The following is a 14,997-nucleotide window of genomic DNA, read 5'->3' as shown; positions in this document are numbered from 1 at the left end:
CCACAAAATGGACACTTGTTAAAAACAGCATGATTAATAATAATAATAATATAAATATAAAATAATTACAGGCGATGGCACCGTGTCAAATTATCCACTGGAGGTTGGCAGTACGTTTTTTAATGGGAGATTTGTATAAAACCCTCCGCCGTGGGCCTGGTCCGCTTCCTGCACCCAGTCTGGTGCTCCACACCGTGGAGGCCATGTCCTTCAGCACATTTATGTTGGTCGTCTTTACAATGTTCATGTATAGTGTTTTCTTGTCAGCTTTGTGGATAGTCATTTGTTCTTGGTTTGCGACCTTGAGCAGGGGGCCGGTCAGTTCTCCGAGCCCTGGGCTCAGGTAGATCTCCGGGATGGGGTCTGCTGGGTCCGGCTTGGCTCTTCTCTGTCCGTAGCTCCTTAAACGTATTTTGTCATCAGGGGAGAGGATCTGGCTCCAGAGTTGCAGGATCCTCTCGGCCACCCGGACAGAGTGCAGACCCAGCAGAGACCCAGCAGAGAGCTCGCTCAGCTCCGGCCCCACTGCATCCACCAACTGCTGAAGGCACAGGGTCTTGGATCTGCACAGAGCCACCGTCAGGCCAGGTGTTTCGCTGCTGCTGACGTCCAACCTGGCTTTGTGAATCAGAGGCTCCCTGAACAACCAGTACAGAGAGTCAGTCTTTGGACACCTGTTATGGTTAAAAAGGGCCCAAGATTTAAAAACACCCTGATAAAAAGGAGGTGACCCACTTAACTTTAAAATATTTAAATCAGTTAAAAACAGAGCAGCATCCAGCCCCAGGTTACTCATGCGTCGGAGAATGCAACTGCTCACATCTCTCCACACCAAATCAGCCGGGCCGGTCAGATACCTCTGTAAAAACTGTATCCTAGAAGTGGCTGTTCGGCTGGCCAGGTGGATAAGGCCCTGTCCCCCCTCCTCTCTAGATAAAAACAGCACCCCCTGTGGCACCCAGTGCAGACCCTCCCAAAAAAATCAACCAATTTCTTTTGTATCTGGGTTAGTAAGCCTGAGGGAGGGTCTACACAGGTAAGACGGTGCCACAGTTGGGATGCCACAAGGTTGTTTAAAACCAACACTCTACCTTTAAAAGACATCTGAGGGAGCAGCCACTTCCACTTGGACAGCTTTTCCTCTATGTTTCCTATGACGTCCTCCCAGTTCTTCAGGACTATATTTGTGTTTCCCAAGAACACACCCAGGTACTTTAGCCCATCTTTTTTCCATGTCATGTTCTGGGGAAGAACTGGGAGACCGCCACTCCACTCAGCGACAGCGAGGGCCTCACTTTTCTTCCAATTCACCCTCGCTGCCGATGCTGAACTAAACTCCCTCACAATGTTAACTAAAATGTCTGTATGTTTTTGGTCTCTAATAAAAACAATGATATCATCTGCGTATGCTGATAAAACCATGCTTCCACTAAAACCAGGTAAAAACAGCCGTTGCAGTTTGGAGCGTATTTTGTTGAGGAGGGGTTCTAGGGAGAGCGCATAGAGCATGCCAGACAGAGCACAGCCCTGCCGGACCCCTCTACACACTCTAAAAGGAGCACACAGTCCACCGTTGAACTTCAGCGCACCCTCAGTCTTATTGTACAACACCTTGATCTTGGCTATGAAACCAGCGCTGAACCCCAACTTCTCCATTACTTTCCAGAGGAAGCTGTGCTCAATGCGGTCGAAAGCCTTTTCCTGATCTAGAGAAATCAGACCAGTATTAATGCCCGATGAGCTGAAGATCTCCAAAACATCTCGAATTAGGTGGACATTTTCCACCATGGACCTGCCGGGCACACAGTAGGTCTGGTCCCGGGATGACCTGCTCCACAGCCCTCCCCAGCCTGGTGGCCAAAGCCTTGGACAGAAGTTTGTAATCCACACACAGCAGAGACACAGGGCGCCAGTTTTTGATGTCCTGCAGGTTTCCTTTTTTTGGTAGCAGTGTGATCACCGCTCTCCTGCAGGACATCGGCATAGAGCCACAGGCCATACTTTCATTAAAAACGTCTAAAAGGTCATGTGACAAGACGTCCGAGTAGGCTTTATAAAACTCTATGGAGAGGCCATCGATACCAGGAGCCCGCCGTCCCTGCATGCCTTGCAGGTTGGTCGGCAACTACTGGATCGTTAACGGCCCTTCGAGCAGTGAGTTGGTCTCCTCGGAGACCTGAGGCAGTTCATTGCAGAACCCCTCGGACAGAGTATCCCCCTCCTCAAACTCGCTTGTGTCGAGGGTGGAATAAAAGCTCACAGCTCGCCTCCTGATCTGGCTTGGCTCTGTTATTTCCTGATCTGTGTCTGACAGCAGTAAGTGGATCACTCGCCTCTGCCCATTCTTTTTTTCCAGGCTGAAGAAGAAGCTAGTGGGAGCATCCAGCTCATTGGTGTTGAGAAACCGGGACCTGACTAGTGCACCCTGAACTTTAACGTCCAGCAGGTTGGCTAAAGCCATTTTTTTGTCTTTGAGGATTTGAATATGTTCTCGATCTCCTGTGGTCTCACTTATTGTTTCTAGTTCCACTATATCACTCTCCAGGTCTTTCATAGATATAAGGATGTCTTGTGTGACATTGAGGGTGTGCTGTTGGCAGAGCAATCTTATCTCAGTCTTACCATGGTCCCACCATTGCCTAAGACTGCTAAAATCTCCCTTCCTCTGCCTAAAAACACTCCAGAAATAAATAAGGGCCTCTTTAAAATGTTTATCAAATGTTAAAACCAAGTTAAAATGCCAATATGCACTTCTGGGTAAAACATTTCTAATAAAAACACCACATAAAAGCAAAGAGTGATCCGTAAAACCAGCAGGTGATATGCTGCACATTTTAAAAGTGTTAAAATGATGCTTAAAACAATAAAAACAATCTCTAGCTGATGAGATTCTATTCTCTCTGATGTGGGACCAGGTGTACTGCCTGTTGTCTGCGTGCATCCTTCTCCATACATCCACCAGGCTGTGGGAGTGGACCAGCTGTCTCAGAGCATGCTGGGATGCTGGGATGCTGGGATGCTGGGATGCTGGATGCGGCTCTGCATGGTTGCGATCTAAAGATGCGTTTTCTGTACAATTAAAATCCCCACCCAAGAATAAAAAATCCTCCGTGGCACAACCGTTTAAAACATCATTAACTTTTAGTAAAAACAGCTTCCTCTCTGCACCGTTTGTTGGAGCATACACATTTATAAAAACAACTGTAAAAAGGTAAAACCGTGCTTTTATTAAAAGCAACCTCACCTTGATCAAATGCTCGACCTCCAGAGAGACAGGATTAAAAGACTTGGAGAGGAGGAAGGCCAAAATCTGGGAAATATTCTTCTTTTATAACGTTATGTTGTTTTTTTGTCTGCACCAGGTAATTTTTTTTACATTTCAGCTGAGTACATTTTTTTTTGTTGACTACTGCTCAATAAACCTGGCACATCGCTGCTGTCAGACACACAATCATCCCAACTCTCATCCGCCTGTCCTTGCTCTCCTCCTTCCTTTCCCTCACTCACTACTTTACTGCTTTTTGCAACGGTTGATATGTCTTTTTTATTTCTCCTGTGTTTAGTTTAGTACAGTAGCAGTCTTTTTTTTATTTATCATTTCTGTTGCCACCTCCTCTTCATCCATCTCAGCAACCTCCACCTGCTCACCCCATGTTTTCTTCTCCTCTCCTGTTTTGTCCATATGTGTTTCCATATCCATATCCTCCTCCTGTGTTTTACTGACTTCACCTGTCCCTACATTTTCTTTTGCCAAATCAACTTGTGGTTAATTGATTATTCCAGGGTTTTTTTCACCATTTGTATTTGTTTTTTTATCTTTATTTCTCCCATCCCCCTTTTCTTCTGCTTCACACAAAACCACCACCTAATTTTCCTGGACATAATCACCCACACCCACACCCTGTGCAACACCACCAGCCGGGCACAGCAGCAGAACCGCGCTGTGTAGCGCGCACTCGCCCGCTAACGGCCCCTACACATGGCGGCGTGCGTTGACTCCTCAACGCTTCTGTCCATTCACTTTGAATGGGGTGACGTCACATTTCGCCGAACTGCATTGTGGGAGCAAAGCGTAGCTTCTCTCGCGGTGCCCGCTGCAAAAGTAGAGCAATGTTCTAGTTTTTACGCTTCGACGGAGGCGTCAGCCAATCAAATCCTGCGTATGCAAATCTGCCAGTACAAGCTCAATCAATCAAACCGCGTGTATGCTGGGAGAGCCGGACCGCAGTTCATTTCCTCATATGCCAAAAAATGGAGGAGAAAATAATCGTAGCGGTAGGGAATCACCCGGTGCTTTATGATCAGTCCCTGTTCACCTACCGGGATACAAACCGGAGGAGCCAGGCATGGAGGGAGGTGGCAGAGACAGTGGTTGAAACTGGCAGGTTTTCGACTGTTTGGGGAGTTTATATCCAGTGTACTTCATTTGAATGGACAGCTAGCAGGTATAGACAGTATTTAGCCAGCATGGAATGTTGCGTAAAATAGCACCATAGATATTAATGTCATAAATATTCATCATGTAAAGTGTGACATGTAAAACCTTTTATGCAATTGACAGGAGAGATTCATGTTATTGGTTGTTGGTCGCGTTGCTCGCGTAAACTCCCCAAGCTCAAGACACGCCCACTGCCAAGCGGCAACGCAAGCCGCCGTGTGTAGGGGCCTTTTGCGGCTGCCACCGTGGGAGCCACCCCTCCCTCAGCAGCAGCCACCTGCTGCTCCATTACAACCAACGCAACGGCGGCTGGCGGTTTCGGCGCAAAGGACAGCCCTGGCACAGCCGGTGGTCCCGGCGCAGCCGCGGGTGGTCCCGGCGCAGCTGCAGACGGCTCCGCCGCTGGCACGTTGGACGGCCCAGCCTGCGCGTCATCCGGACCAGGCAGAGCCGGATCCCCTTGCCTCGGACAGGCATTCACGGTGTGGGCACACCGTGCAACCAAAACACTTCATAACTGATGATGTTGCAAAAATCACATAGTCATAATCATCTACTTTAACGTAAAAACGGAGGTTAAGCTCCGCATTCCGATTGTTCAGTATCATATAAACTTGTCTACGGTGAGACACTACGTGTTTCAGTAACTGAGACTTACATCCAGATAGCATCTTTTTTATTGGAGAAACAAGTTTCCCGTGTCTGGACAGTTCTCGACTGAGAAACTCATCAGTTATGAAGGGAGGGACATTAGACAGTACAACTTTGGTTGCGGGCAGCATCAGTGGCTGAACCTGTACAAACATTTCTCTCACCGTGATGCCCGTCCCGATGACGCGGTTCACCTTCTCCACCTGATCCAGAAAGATCACCACCGCGCTGTTCATCCGCCCCAGGGACTTAATGCTGCTGTGCCCGACCTTCTCTCCCACAGCCAGCCTGATCTCCTCCACAGTGCATGGGAAGCCGGCTGAGATTTTAATGCTTTGCTTCCTCGTGAGTTTGGCAAACTCCCCATTTAACATGGCGTCAGACGCCGGCCGGCGAGACACCGGCAGGAGAAGCCTACAAAATACCCCAAAAACACCACCAAAAAGCATGAAAAGTAAAGCAAATCAAACCACCACCGATAAACTATATTAAATGAACACCCATTACACAAAGATAAACGGAAAATATAATGAAAAAGTCTTGCTCTTCTCTTTCTCTCGCACTCCAAAATCTCCCAGCTTGCACCAGAAGAAGAGGAAGAAGAGGAACAAATAATAATCCCTGTTTCCACTCTGTTTTTTATACAAGCACATGCTACTGTGAGGGCGTCCACCCCGAGAACGGGGTGGGGGGGGTTGAATTTTGAATTGAGCCGTCCCTTATAGATACTATCTCTTTACGTTAGTGAGCCGGACCATTTGGCTCGGCTCTCCAAAGAAGTGTCGGCTGTTTCGGCTCTAACAGAGGGATGTCCTTGTCATTTTTCCTTTTCGTAATTTCAAGCGATAAAAACTCTCGATCTTTCTCTCGAATTATAAAAAAATTTTACGCGTTCCCTCAAATGACGCCAAGACGCACCCCTGGCAGAAACGCTGCTTCTTATACAGGTACATATTATACAATGACACTTTTCTAGCGTTAAACGCTGAATAAAGAACATCAAGCTATGTGCTGTATCAGAAACAATGCACAACGTGTTTTGGAAGAAATATGGTCTGTGTTTACATTAGCAAGCATCGCTAACACTCAGCTAACGCTGTACTGGAGAGTGTTGTGTTCAACATTCCAGGAAAGACAGACGACTTCTAAGTTTAACTATTTATTATGAGAGAGCAATAGATATACAGGACTGTCTCAGAAAATTAGAATATTGTGATAAAGTTCTTTATTTTCTGTAATGCAATTAAAAAAACAAAAATGTCATACATTCTGGATTCATTACAAATCAACTGAAATATTGCAAGCCTTTTATTATTTTAATATTGCTGATTATGGCATACAGCTTAAGAAAACTCAAATATCCTATCTCTAAATATTAGAATATCATGAAAAAGTATACTAGTAGGGTGTTCAACGAATCACTTGAATCGTCTAATTAACTCGAAACACCTGCAAGGATTTCCTGAGCCTTGAAAAACACTCAGCTTGGTTCAGTAAACTAAATCACAAGTATGGGGAAGACTGCTGATCTGACTGCTGTCCAGAGGACCGTCATTGACACCCTCCATCAGGAGGGTAAGACACAAAAAGAAATTTCTCAAAGAGCAAGCTGTTCACAGAGTGCAGTTTCAAAGCACATCCACAAAAAGTCTGTTGGAAGGGGGAAATGTGGCAGGAAACGCTGCACAACCAAGAGAGATGACCGCAGCCTTAACAGCATTGTGAAGAAGAGTCGCTTCCAGAATTTGGGGGAGCTTCAAAGACAGTGGACTGAAGCTGGAGTCCAGGTATCAAAAGTCACTGTTCACAGACGTGTCCGGGAAATGGGCTACAATAGCCGTATTCCCATGGTCAAGCCACTTCTGAACTCAAGACAACGGAAGAGGCGTCTGACTTGGGCTAAGGAAAAGAAGCACTGGACAGTTGCACAGTGGTCCAAAGTCCTCTTTTCAGACGAAAGCAAGTTTTGTATTTCATTTGGAAGTCAAGGCGCCAGAGTCTGGAGAAAGGCTGGAGAGGAGCAAAATCCAAGTTGCTTGAAATCCAGTGTGAAGTTCCCACAGTCAGCGATGGTTTGGGGAGCCATGTCAGCTGCTGGTGTTGGTCCACTGTGTTTCATCAAGCCCAGAGTAAATGCAGCTGTGTACCAAGAGATTTTAGAGCACTACATGCTTCCGTCTGCTGAAAAGCTCTATGGAGATGAGGAATTCATTTTCCAGCATGATCTGGCACCTGCCCACAGTGCCAAAACCACCAGTAACTGGTGTACTGACCATGGCATTACTGTCCTCGATTGGCCTGCAAATTCCCCTGACCTGAACCCCATAGAGAATATGTGGGGTATTGTGAAGAAGAAGCTGAAAGACACCATACCCAACAATGCTAATGAGCTAAAGGCCGCTATTGAAGCATCCTGGGCATCCATAACACCTCAGCAATGCCACAGGCTGATTGCCTCCATGCCACGCCGCATTGATGCAGTAATCCGTGCAAAAGGATTCCCAACCAAGTACTGAGTGCATTAATGGACCATCAAATGTTTGATTGTGTTTTGCTGTTATAAATCTTTTTTTTTTACTTGGTCTGAGGAACTATTCTAATTTTTTGAGATAGGATTTTTGAGTTTTCTTAAGCTGTATGCCATAATCAGCAATATTAAAATAATAAAAGGCTTGCAATATTTCAGTTGATTTGTAATGAATCCAGAATCTATGACATTTTTGTTTTTTTAATTGCATTACAGAAAATAAAGAACTTTATCACAATATTCTAATTTTCTGAGACAGTCCTGTATATATATATATATATATATTCACTTGGCCAAGGACTCCGTCACGTCATAGAAATCACTTACAGCAAAGCTGTAATCTGTCAGTCTTTTTCCGGACAAGAGCCTCGAACCTCGTGCGTGCCCGTACATTTATGATTGGTGAAGACTAGTGGGAGCGAAGCTCCCATACAACTCAAGGCCGGAGTGATGTCCTGTTTATGAATAACTCTTTGTATTCTTTCAGTGTCTGCGCAGTGTCAGTCTTTTTCCGGACAAGAGCCTCGAACCTCGTGCGTGCCCGTACATTTATGATTGGTGAAGACTAGTGGGAGCGAAGCTCCCATACAACTCAAGGCCGGAGTGATGTCCTGTTTATGAATAACTCTTTGTATTCTTTCAGTGTCTGCGCCTGATCTTGCTACTCTGTATTGCAGCTGAATACGTCTATCTATTCCAAAGTCACAGCCACACAAATGAGCACAATAAACTTATAATGTAATAATAAGAATCAGTCTTTCTAATGTTATATAAAAATAGCCTCCACAAGAGAGTATGTGTAAAAAAGCCGGATATAACAGGTACTCACCTTGTGGTAAACCCGCAAGAAAGAAAGCATTTGAGCTCCATACTGTTTCAGAAATAATGCTTGATGTGGTTTGGACATTGATAGTTATGGCCCTATAATATATTGTTCAAATATAGTATTATGTGGGATCCCTAATGCATTGTAACCTATTAATTAATCCACATTCTGTTATTGATGTGTGGTTCTGTTATGCAGGGAGCTGAAGCACCGGGTTGTCCAACATCCCAATGAACCCAAGTTCCAGATCCATGAGTACATTGAAGCTCAGAAGGAGAAGTCCGGCTGCTGCAGCTACATCTGAGTCTCTCTGCTTCTGAGTGGGAGGAAGCCCCATGAACTAACTGAAGCTCCTAGAATATTCTGCTGCCATCCTTTCACAAGATAAACCCAGCTACACTCACTTAGCCCATGGTTTGCTTTAGCCGAGAGCTTTTTACCCCAGGAACATGTTCAAACTTTGCCTGACTTAGCATACTCAGCCATAACCACACTCTAACTGAAAACAAATCCAATTTAAATGAATTTTCTTATATAACTAATTACATCATTAATGCTTTTTTGAACACAGTTTTTTTGTGTTTGCCTTACATAGAACTCAGAGTAAAAGGTTTTTTAACTAATTTAATGTATCATAAAAAGTGTGTTACAAGACACCACTCTGCCAAAGTGCAAGAAAGCTTCAGGCAGTTTGATAAACCCACAGACTTCTGGCACAGGCCAGAGGAGCACACAGTCTTTGGCAGATCAGTGGGGATCAGCCTTGAAACATTTACAATTGTACAACCTTGTGTATTATGCAATCTACAGACAGACACACAAAGGCCATAGATGTAGTTCAAAGACATCCCCTTGGACGAAGCCCTGTCTGTTAATGACGTATATTCTGTTTTGATGAAGTGACAGTCAGCTGTTGAACGCTGGCTGTGAGGAGAAACGCTCAGGGACCACGATGCAGGAAGCTAAAATGCTCTAACAACCCAGAAGAGTAAGAGCAGCAACTGCTTCTCAACATGCAGAGGAACCCAAATGTCCTGGTCTCCTGAAACATGTCACTCGCAGAAGATTGCTGCATAGGACCATAACTTGGATCTCCAGTTTTGCCTAATAAATGTACAGTACATCATATTGTGTTTATATATTGTGAGTGAGTGAGGCGAGAATTGACAATGTCTTGTAAAATGTTGTCCACATTACTTACCTTCCTGTGTGTGTGTGTGTGTGTGTGTGTGTGTGTGTGTGTGTGTGTGTGTGTGTGTGTGTGTGTGTGTGTGTGTGTGTGTGTGTGTGTGTGTGTGTGTGTGTGTGCGTGCGTGCGTGCGTGCGTGCGTGTGTGTGTGTGTGATATATATATATATATATATATAGATAGATATTAGGCTTGGGCGGTATTACGGTATACCAGGGTATTTCGAAATACCTTCGGTATGATTTTCAATACAGTGACGTCACAGACTGTGTGCCAAATCACAGATGCGTTTCATTCTATTACGCTGACACGGAGTTTTGACAGGGACGACATTGGTTGTAATGCACAGCACGCGCCAGCAGAGGGCAGGGGAGGGCAGTCCGTCTTTCCCGCTCTCAGAGCTCAGCACAGAGCTGAGCTGAGCAAGATGGCGGCAGCATTTGCCGGCCCCGAACTCGGACAACTAGTAAAAAAGAAAAATACCTCTGCGCCTGTTTGGGACTATTTTGGGTTTACTCGTCGCCAGTGACTTCATCCAGCACAACGAGAGACAGAGGCACTTCTTTGGGAATATTTAAGATGGGGTGAGTGAGTGTTGACATTTTTTAATCCTATGCAACTGGTTGATGGTTTTGTAGTGGAGGTCGGACGGTTTTAAAAATGAAAGCATTTACGTGCTAAACATTCACGCGAGTAATCCAATGAATCAAATGGAAATAAGGTTTTTAACACATGCACGGAATAATATTGCCAAACTAGTTAGTGAATATAGCAAACTTTATTCAATAAGTCAAGTATTTACTCCCGAAAATGTTTATGTATGATGATATATTTTTAACTTAGCTCACTATGGAAACAACGTCGGACATCTACAAACGCGTCCTGTAACCGATTTCAAAATGTGCCATTTGCACAATGTGTCATGTATGCAGCCCTTGTTTTGCACTTGCGCGCACGTCGCGGCACTTTGCGAGCGTCTAACGCTCGGGCTGCATTTTACACCGAACATATAATATACCGTTCGAAACATCTATTTGCCGCCGAACGCCACCTCGCTCAAGTCGACCCAAGTCATACCGTCAGTGGCGGCTGGTGGAAAATATTTTTGGTGGGGCTGTTGATATAGTGAGTAAAAAAATGTTTGGGGGGAGAAATTACCCCTTAAATTGGGACTGATACCGTCATATACCGTATACCACGGTATGATGTCAGCAAGGTATGACGGTATGAAAAAAATGATACCGCCCATGCCTAATAGATATACAGTAAATATAATTTGTGTATTTTGCTTTTATGGCTTGATGAAGGATTCTAAAGCTCAGCTGCTGGGTTGCATGTACCAAATGTGTGCGCAGTACCTCCAGAACATATGGAACTGTTTATATTTGTATCAAGAAAAAAAACTATAAGGTAATAATAATATAAGTAATAACAAATATTTAGCGCTTTTCTTTTTTTTAAGTTGAACAATGAGGGTTAACTTTAGTTTTGGAATACAACATCTAACATATAGGTCTTCATCAACCTATTAAAGCTGCATTATTGGACAGATTCCTTGTCCTTCCATCATTGCTTGTTGGGCAGAAATACTACACTGGTGTCAGCAGAATTTCACATTTTCAGGCAGAAAATCAAACAGAACTATGAACCTGCTTGAAGTAGCTAAAATACTTTTACATTAATAATACAAAAATATTCATTTGTGCAGCTTTAAGAAACTCTGATGTCTGAACAACAAGGTTCAATGTTCTTTATTTGTCATACGAACATAGCTACAGTGTAGTTATGACGATGAAATTCTTAGGTCACAGGCTTCTCCAACAGTGCAAAACAATAACACAGATAAACAGAAAAATATAGTGTATAAGTAAATATTAAATAAAAAAGAAAAATTGTTTAAAAAAGTGAAATAGTGCAATAAGAGTCTATATGCAAGTTATTGGAATATAATATATTAGGTATATCGATAAATAATTTATAACTAGCAGCCAGATGCATATTGTGGATGTTGTTTCAACAGTTCAGGTGTTTAACAGTATTATTGCCTGTGGGATGAAACTGTCCCTGAGTCTGGTGGTTTTAATCCTGAGGCTGTGGTACCGCCTGCCAGACGGCAGCAGACAGAACAGTTTGTGGCTGGGGTGATGGGAGTCTTTGATAATCCTGAGGGCTTTATTCCTGAGCCGCTGGGAGTAAAGGTCCTCCATGGATGGCAGCTCCGTCCTGGTGATGTTCTGTGCAGTTTAAAGCCTATCGATTGAGGGCGGTTCAGCTGACGTACCAGTTCGTGATGCAGCCAGTCAGGATCCTCTCTATTGTGCACCTGTAGAAGTTGCAGAGTATCCTGGAGTCCATGTTGAACCTCCTCAGCCTGTGGAGGAAGAGGAGCCGTTGGCAAGCTTTTTTGGTGATGGTCGTGGTGAAGAATCCATGTCAGGTCCTCAGTGATGTGGACACCGAGGAACCTGAAGCTGCTGACTCTCTCCACCGTAGTCCCATTGATGGCGATGGGGGCATGTCCCTTTCTCTGCTGCTTCCTGTAATCCACAATCAGCTCCTTGGTTGGTTTGGTTTGGTAACCCTCACTATTGCGGTAAGCGTGTTGTCACTTCCGGGCTATCCTGTGTGCTTGCTCTACTGCTGATAGCTTATATTATCTTAAATTAAATCGATCGTTTTTACAATTCTTGATCACGTCAGCTACCTGACGTTATAATCACACGTTACTACAGCTTAAGCACTCACAACTCTCCTTCTCTTAGCGACTAACTCTACAGTTGCCTACACTTCTTTTGGTTTGGCTAACAGTAGCTACTTTACCTTGATAGCTAACCATGGCTATTTCCCCACCCTCGGGTGCTATTTCCTGCTCTATCTTATCTATCTTTATCTTTAACTATTTCCCTTCCTCCTTTACTGGTACCGATAGGCCTGCGTGTGTTAAATGTAGTACAGTTGCTAGGTTGGAGGCGGGAATTATAGCCATAGAAGCCCGGCTCCGCATTTTAGAAAGCAACTCAGCTACATTAAAACCCATGTTAGTCGGTATAGACCGGCAAGAGGTAGCTTGTACTAGCCGGACCCCGACAACTCCCGAGCAGCTAGGAGACTGGGTGACTGCTCAGAAGGGGCATAAAGCGAGACTTGCAGGTCCCCACCAACCCCTTCACTTATCTAACAGATTTTCTCAAATCAGCGAGACACCGGCTGAGAAGCCAACTCTGGTTATTGGTAGCTCTATTATGAGACACGTGAATTTAGAGACCAAAGCCTCGACAGTCACATGCAACATCAGAGCGAGCGACGTTGAGGCGCATCTTAAACTGCTGGCTAAGAATAAACGTAAATACAGTAAGATTGTTATTCACGTCCGGTGGTAATGATGTTCGTTTACGCCAATCAGAATGCACCAAAGTTAATGTGGCGTCGGTGGGCAGTTATGCTAAAACAATGTCGGACAGCGTCATTTTCTCTGGTCCCCTCCCCAATCTGATCAATGATGACATGTATAGCCGCATGTCATCATTTAAGCGCTGGTTGTCTTGGTGGTGCACAGCAAATAATGTGGGCTTCGTAAATAATTGGACAGTCTTCTGGGGGAAGACCTGATCTGATTAAGAGAGATGGCATTCATCCTACTTTGAAAGGTGCATATCTCATTTCAGCAAACCTTTCAGGGCTTTGTGGACTTAATCCATGACAAACTGGAGTTCAGACCAGGAGCAGGAGTCGCAGTTTTACATGTTTCTCTGCGCTCTCTCCAATAAAATACCCAATATTAACGGTGTGCGTGTCTGCCCAAGGACAATTTAAAGTAAAACCTAATAGATGTGTCACACATAATAACTTAATAAAAGTAAATGTAACAACTACTACAGTGCAACAAAACAGGAAGATTAAATGTGGACTCTTAAACATAAGATCTTTAGCATCTAAAGTAATATTGGTAAATGATTTAATATCAGATTATAATATTGATATATGCTGTCTCACTGAAACTTCGTTGAGACATGAAGAATATGTCAGCATAAATGAAGCCACTCCACCCAGCCATATCAATACTCATATTGCTCGAGACACAGGCCGAGGAGGTGGAGTTGCAGCAATCTTTGACCCAAATTTAATTATCAATACTAAACAAAAATTAAATTATACCTCCTTTGAAAGCCTTGTTTTTATTTTTACGCATCCGACCTGGAAAACTTTGCAGTCAATCTTATTTGTTAAAGTGTACCATCCATCAGGTCCTTATTCAGAAATTGTATCAGAATTCTCTGAGTTTTTATCAACTTTGGTACTTAAAACAGATAAAGTAATTATCGTAGGTGACTTTAATATTCATGTTGACGACGATAAATATAGCCTTACTGTTTCATTTAACTCTATATTAGATCATATTGGTTTCCGTCAGAGTGTAAATAAACCAACTCACTGCTATAATCACACTCTCGACCTTGTTCTGACTTATGGTATTGAAATTGAGCAACTATTAGTCGAACCGCATAATCTTGCTTTATCGACAATTTTTTGGGAACATTTGAAGTACTGTTACTAGACTACAAAGCATTAGTCAAAAGCTCCTCCAGCAGAAACCTATCTGTTAATGCTATAGCCAAATGTGAGGAAGAGATTCCATCAATACTTAACTCTATAGCATGTCTGCATGTAGGGCAGGAAACTTATACAAAATGTACGCCACCCCAAATTGATCATGTTGTTGATAGTGCTACAGATGCGCTGCGAATAAAATTAGACTCTGTTGCTCCTTTGAAAAAGAAGAAAATAAAACAACATAGACTAGCTCCATGGCATAATGCCGAAACCCGCAAAATAAAGCAAAAGTCGAGACAACTTGATATGGCGTTCCACTAAACTTGAAGAATCTCGTTTAATTTGGCATATCACTCTCAATGAATATAAGAAAGCACTGCGTAAAGCGAGAGCAGCTTCATTAGATGAGAATTTATTTTCAGCACTGTAGCCAGGCTGACAGAGAGCCACAGCTCGATTGAGCCTTCTATTCCCATAGCACTCAGTAGCAATGATTTTATGTGCTTTTTTAATGATAAAATTGTTACTCTCAGAAACAAAATCAATGACCTCTTGCCTTTGACCAGTATAGTGTTATCAACAACTCCCGGAAATGTAAGTTCTAATATTACACTAGAACTAGATGCTAAACTAGAATGCTTTTCAGCCATAAACCTTGAACAATTAAATTCAATGATTCTTTCTTCTAAACCATCAACGTGTATCTTACACCCGATTCCAACTAAGCTGTTAATGGAAGTTTTTCTATTAATTAGCACTTCTTTATTAAATATTATAAATATGTCTTTATTATCAGGCTATGTTCCACAATCATT

At 43.5% G+C, this 14,997-nt stretch overlaps 1 protein-coding gene across 1 annotated transcript in view; it reads left to right on the top strand.

The window, feature by feature from the left end:
• LOC307022365 (ras-related protein Rab-37-like) overlaps nt 1–11,246 on the top strand; it is a 104,312-nt gene extending 93,066 nt beyond the window's left edge. Inside the window, exon 9 of the mRNA XM_079655151.1 lies at nt 8,641–11,246. Within this exon, the coding sequence (XP_079511277.1) occupies nt 8,641–8,746 (106 nt within the window). The 3' untranslated portion in view covers nt 8,747–11,246. The remainder of the gene's footprint in view (nt 1–8,640) is intronic.
• Nucleotides 11,247–14,997: the final 3,751 nt, after the last annotated feature.

This window comes from Notothenia rossii (genome assembly GCF_949606895.1).
Source record: "Notothenia rossii genome assembly, chromosome: 10".
NCBI classification, from domain to species: Eukaryota; Metazoa; Chordata; class Actinopteri; order Perciformes; family Nototheniidae; genus Notothenia; species Notothenia rossii.
This window is presented reverse-complemented; position numbering and strand designations above follow the sequence as displayed.